Genomic DNA, 6,256 nt, shown 5'->3' on the forward strand with positions numbered 1-6,256 from the left:
TTGTGATTGCAATGCCTGTTGCTGTATGAAACTTGAAGTCCCTGCTGAGGACCCCAATCATGTCTGTGACTTCAACTTAACACTCTCTTTGATTCTTGGCGTGAGACAACCAAATGTCTGGAGGTTTACTTTGAGTGCTGTGAACTCTGCCAGCATAGCTGGCTCAGACAGTTCTGGCCTAAGGTTTAAGTTGTAAAAATGAATTTAACAATATGCTAATGTCATGTTCAAACCCTAAATTAGCTACTAAGGGAAAACCTTGAAAATGTTTTCTTCAGTCAGCAAAAAATTCGAGTTCAAAGATTAAATTGGGTAACAATCTTGATATTGTTCAATTTGTATAAAGTCTACTCACATGCCATTCAAATAAATGTGTTGGCAACCATTTTCTTGTTTTCCAGATTGGCTGGTGTAACTTTAGAACTACTTTGCTTAAAGTAGTTAAATGATCATCCCTGATTTTTATCAAATTGATGTGTACAGATTAGGAGAAATCATAAGGAAATGTCCAATGCAATTCTTTAGAATCCTTGCTTTAGTTTAATTCATACAAGTATGATTTATTTTTAATGCAAGTCTGTTCTACAAAAAAAAACTTTGAATCTAAGAAAGAGTAAATTATGTTAATGTTAAGTATGTTAATAAAAAGAACTGATCGGTAAACTGGGTGAAGGTAGAATGATCTCTGGAGCATAAATTCACATAAAGCCCAAACACATAAGCTGAAGGTGTGCTTTCTGCCCTTGTGTGAAGTTAGTTGGTTATTCCATACCTGGAACCTGGCCTGCATGGATCTACAAACCAAAACTGGCTATTGACTGGCAACCCCCAAGTGGGTGGTATGAAAATTGCAAATCAATTCTGACTGCTCAAAAAGATTGTGCTCATAAGTTGGAATGGAAGCGTGTTTTCATGACAGAGTAGTGGAAATTTTGTTTCTGAATCTGAAAAGGGAATGTTTCATGATGCTGATATTGAATAATCAAGTAGAAAGAATTCCTTTGCCAAGCAAAAATAAAATCACCAAATATCGTTTGTTTATCATATAAATCATTGAAACTCAGTTTAGAAGACTTCAGCTATTTTGGATAAACATTTTAGATATTGTTTTCAAAAGAACTACTTGCCTCATATTTGTTTTGTTCATATGCAATTTATGATCTCAACTAGTCACATACATGTGAATTCATCATTTTCAGTGGACACTCATCATAGTATTGATCATCACATCAACACGTTAACTTTGAAGTAAAGAACTGATTTTTCATGAACTCCAACATTGGTACAAGTTAAACGAAATGATTTATAGTAATGCTTGACATTTTGTGAAGAATACAGACTCACTAAGACTTCAATGTGTCTTTCATCCAGCCTGTATACTGGTGCCTCAGGTTACTTTGAGCACAGTTCAAAAGGACTTTACAATCCTGGTCTTTTTAGAATCCTAACATGGTCAAGTAAAGGAACACCCAGTTTAATCGTTTCAAAGCGGCATGAAATATTTTCTTGGAAATGTGAAAGGAAATTGAGTGCTTCATTTAATGTTCCTTACCATAGCCAGATGGTATAATATTTGCTTTTGGTGTTTTTGGGAATGGAACAGAAAGTAGAATGATCATTTTTTTCCTCTTTTTATTGGTGTTGCTCTAGCCTGAATTTAGTACACTGGGATATTCAAATACTGCAGTCTTTTCTGCTTACTGATGTTGATATTAAATGTAGAAACATAGAAAAAATGAGTGTGAATGGGTAATTTGGCACTTTGAGCCTACTTCACTGTTGAATTTCTCGTCTAACTCAGTACTCTGTTCCCACTTTCTCTGCTTATTCTTTTGATCCCGTTAGCCCTAAAAACTATATCTAACTTTTCAAAACATTCCATGTTTTGACCTTAACTGCCTTTGGTGGCAGAAAATTCCACAGGCTCCCCCCTTTCTGGGTGAAGAAATTTCTCCTCATCTCAGTCCTAAGTGGAGTACCCTGTATCATTAGACTGAGAGTCCTGGTTCTATATTCTCCAGTCATTGATAACATCGTTCCTGCATTCACCCTGTCTAATCCAGTTAGAATTCATAGGTCTCTATGACATCTCACTGCCCCCTCGCCCCCCCCCCCCCCAATTCTTCTAAACTCCAGTGAATATAAATCCAGTCTTTCTTCTTATGCCATTCCTGCGATGCCAGGAATCAATCTCAGAAACCCTTGCATTTCTTCCATAGGTGGCACATCCTTCTTTAGATAAGGAAACTGAAGCTGCCCACAATACTCCAGGTGCTGTCTCTCGAGGCACCTCACAATTGCAGCAAGACATGGCGTTTCGTGTAGTCAGTTTGTTGCACCTGTCCCCCTTCCTGATGTATTGCCTTTCATATAGTAATCTGCCTTCCTGTTTTTGCTACTAAAGCAAACTTCTCATTTCTGCACATTTTATTTCAGTGTTCATGCATTTGCCCACGCATTCAACTTGTCCAAATCTCATAGAAACATCTCTGCATCTTCCTCATAGCTCACCATCCCATCTGGTTTTGTGCGATCTGCAGTCTTGGAGATACTACATTTAGCTTCCTTCTCTAAATTATTAACATGCATATTGTGAACAGCTGTGTTCCTAGCACTGATCGCTGCAGTACCCCACTGATTGCTAGCTTCCACTCACTAAAAGGCCCATTTTTAATATGCCTGTTCCTACACTTTGTTTCCTGTCTGCCAAGCAGTTCTCTACCAATGCCTGTACACTACCCTCAATCCATGCACTTTAAAATTTACATGCTCATCTCTTATATGGGACCTTATTGAAAGCTTTCTGAAAGTCCAAGTAAACCATACCCACTGGCTCCCCTTTATCAATTCGACGAGTTACATCCTCAATATCTCCAAGTTTGCAGACAATACAAAGCTGACAGGCAGTGTGAATTGTGAGGAGGATGCAGAAGTGTTTACATGTGATTTTGACAATTTGAGTGAGTGGAAAAATCCAGTAGCAGTGTCAAGTGTGATTTTTCCCTTTCGTAAATTCATGCTGACTCTGTTTGATCCTGTCACTTTTCCAAATGTTCTGCTATTAAATTTCTTAAAACAGATTTTTAGCATTTTCCTGACTATGAATTTTAGGCCAACTGGTCAATAATTCTATGTTTTCTCTCAACCTCCAATTTTAAATAGTGGGGTTACATTAGCTACACCCTTTACACTGTAATAACTGTTTCAGAGTCTGAAGAAACTTGAAAGATGTCTGCTAATACATCCATTAATTCTAGGGCCACTTCTGTAAGAACTGTGATGTAGATTATCATTATAAATCTTTAAGTCCCTCTATTTCCCTAACAATGCTGATTTCCTTCAGTTCTTCCCACTCATTAGAGCCAGTGTTCCCTAATTTTTTTTTGTAAAGAGAGAATCAAAATATATATTTAATTGGTCTGCCATCTTTGTTCCCTTCATAATATTCCTGATCCTGATTGTAAGGGACATGTTTCTTCTTCAGTGGTCTTTTTCACCTCACATACTTAAAGAAACTTATAATCAGTGTTATGCTCCCCCCAAACCTATTTCTCTACTTACTTGCACCATTTGTCCTTCATTTTTGAAATCTGAACTGCTCCCAATTCTCAGATCTGCTTTCTTTCAATTTGTATGACTCCTGTGGATTTCTCAAATAATTTGTCTTTTTGGTAGCAAAATGATCATTGTACATCACTGCTGATCAGGAAACATCTTCAGTGTGGTTTAACTTGGTGTTATCTATTGTCTTGCTATTGTATGATGCGATGCTTTGCTTCCCTTTCCCATTTCCACTGCAATCTGTGATATGTATGGTAACTTACATTTTTCTCCCCCACTTGAAGATGGCTGTGTACATTGCATTCTCACCTGCCTATTCTGTGAGTTCGTCACCTTCTGCAACATTATCTTGGGACAAGCTTCCTGTGGTATCTGTACATCTGAAAACTGTTGTTGCTGTTGTGGAGCAGATGACCTTGGGGATGATTGTAACTGCCCTTGTGACATGGATTGTGGGATTATGGATGCCTGCTGCGAGTCCTCGGACTGCTTGGAAATCTGTATGGAATGTTGTGGGATTTGTTTTCCTTCATGATCATCTGGAGCAGCGTGACTTTTAAAAGCAAGCTGAATAAACTGGAGGTAATATTCATACTGTTGCCAAGACGGGAGATGTCAAAATACCCTGGTCATGTTCAACATTATGAAGACGAAACAGTTGCACTCTTACTTCTATATAGACATAAAATAATTTGTGTGGAATCTTATTACATCTCTGTACTAATAAGGACCATAAACTTGGCAATTTTGTTCTAAAAATGTGCAGTTAAAGTTTGCAAATGTTGCTTTGTTATTAGGCAAAGCTGTTGCCATGGAACATTGCATATGTACATATTAATTAATCTACAATTTCAAAAACTAAAGCTGTTCCTTCTAAACTTTTGAAATGCATTTTAATGTGTGTCATTTATGATAAAGTTTTTTTTAAAAAGATGTGTTATATAGTTAGATTTACGATCCAGGTTCACAACTTTATGTTCATTTTTCTTGATGCTTTTGGTTCAAGTTAAAGGAATCTGTTTGTTTGCCAATTCCATTAAATACCACATTAAATTATTAAATATACATTTTACTGTAAACTACTGTTAAGAACATTCTTTAAGTGTCTGTTTTAAAAGCAAATTAAGAATTTAATTGTGTAAAGGCTTTTTGATAAACCCTAAAAATAATGATTTGTTTTTTAAAAAACAAATATTCATCTCTGCATAATTTCCTGAAGTTACATTTTAATTGAAAAGCAGATTAAGTGTACCTGCGTGGGGAAAGTGGGAAGGATTTTCAATACTCTCATTTCATTAATTTAAGATTTTGTTGTTTGATTTTTTTTCTGGAAACTTTAAGTTGGTAAAGCAATGTAGTATGTAGCAGGATGGAAACATTTGCTTGCATTTCAAAAAAAGATTTTTTTTTCTTTTAATTTGTATGTAGCTTTATTTTGTGAGATAAACCAAAGGAAGCCAGGTACATATATTTTTATGCCTTTCTGTATTTTTTTTTAAAGACTAGAGCATTATCTTAAGCCATGTACTAAAACAACCAACGTCAAAATAAAGTAATTAGACTTGACTTAAAGTTGTGGCTATATTTCGTTTAGTCATGTGTAAGTGTGTAATCTGGTTTGACAAAGTCAACTTTATTGAATGTGTTTTTAATTGAAACATTCTTTTCTTAATGTACTAACTTTTTAAAGATGTGTAAACATGGGCTCCACTGAACACTGAAAATGGTTACTACATGGCAGCTAAAGTGCAAATAATGAAACCCTTGAAAATTATTGTGTTTGTTAGGCAATAGGTACAGCTGTATATCTATATGTAATCAAGGCAGCATTGTTGGGCAAACGTTTCTTCATTTTATTCATCCATGGGTTGCAAGTATCAGTTCGAAGAGCGATGGATTGGAATATAATGTTTTGAGTTTAAATGTTGGTTATGAAGTATCTACCTAATTATATGCTTAAATCTGAAAATATACATTTCTCGTAAATAACATGAGTGAATATAATTTTACATCAATTCCTGAGGCCAAAATACCTCTTGTAGAGGGTAACATTTTATTGCAATAGAAACTTTTGTAGTCAGAATTATTATGTACTTTCTGTAGTTAAAAAGCAGGTTTCCAAAAGTGAAATTCTGTAGGTTGGCATTTCTGATAATACTTTTGGGTTTGCCTACACTACAAACCTCCTTGGTGGCTTTCTGAAAGAACATGTAACTTAAATATGGTAATCTTTATATTGTACTTCATAAAATTGATTCTGTGTACACCTGAAATGTTACTTCCTTTAACCTACTCAGCAAATCACAGAAAGAACAGTTGGAACTGCCTTTGACGAGTGGTATTGAATAGATCATCTCCTTCAGTAAGCTTTGTCTCTGGTTATTTGCTTTAGGCTTTTGGAAAGCTTTTGGGCATTTTTGTAACTGATTGGCCCATGTTTGAGGTATTTATGAGCATGATTTTTTGAAAGAAAGGTTCTTTGTATTCTGCTTGTTCTCAATGGCTGAGCATGAGAATTCTGCTAGTTATACCCTTTAAGCTGGTATCACAATTAAACAGCTGCTGGAGCTGTAAAGGATGTAAGGGTGACGATGGCATTATAGTATTCTGAAACTGAATGTTACGCATGTAGAGAAGTAAGATGCAATGATCTGTCTGCCAAGAGAGACATGTCAAAATCTGTGCCGTCTGTTGG

The 6,256-nt window shown here is 35.8% G+C and overlaps 1 protein-coding gene across 3 annotated transcripts in view; it reads left to right on the plus strand.

The window, feature by feature from the left end:
• mdfic (MyoD family inhibitor domain containing) overlaps nucleotides 1-5,127 on the plus strand; it is a 47,831-nt gene extending 42,704 nt beyond the window's left edge. For all 3 annotated transcript variants that reach the window (XM_048548291.2, XM_048548289.1, XM_048548290.2), the window contains exon 5: nucleotides 3,846-5,127. In XM_048548291.2, the coding sequence (XP_048404248.1) occupies nucleotides 3,846-4,096 (251 nt within the window). In that variant the 3' untranslated portion in view covers nucleotides 4,097-5,127. The remainder of the gene's footprint in view (nucleotides 1-3,845) is intronic.
• The last annotated feature ends 1,129 nt before the right edge of the window (nucleotides 5,128-6,256 follow it).

Source organism: Stegostoma tigrinum, chromosome 18 (assembly GCF_030684315.1).
Source record: "Stegostoma tigrinum isolate sSteTig4 chromosome 18, sSteTig4.hap1, whole genome shotgun sequence".
Classification (NCBI taxonomy): domain Eukaryota; kingdom Metazoa; phylum Chordata; class Chondrichthyes; order Orectolobiformes; family Stegostomatidae; genus Stegostoma; species Stegostoma tigrinum.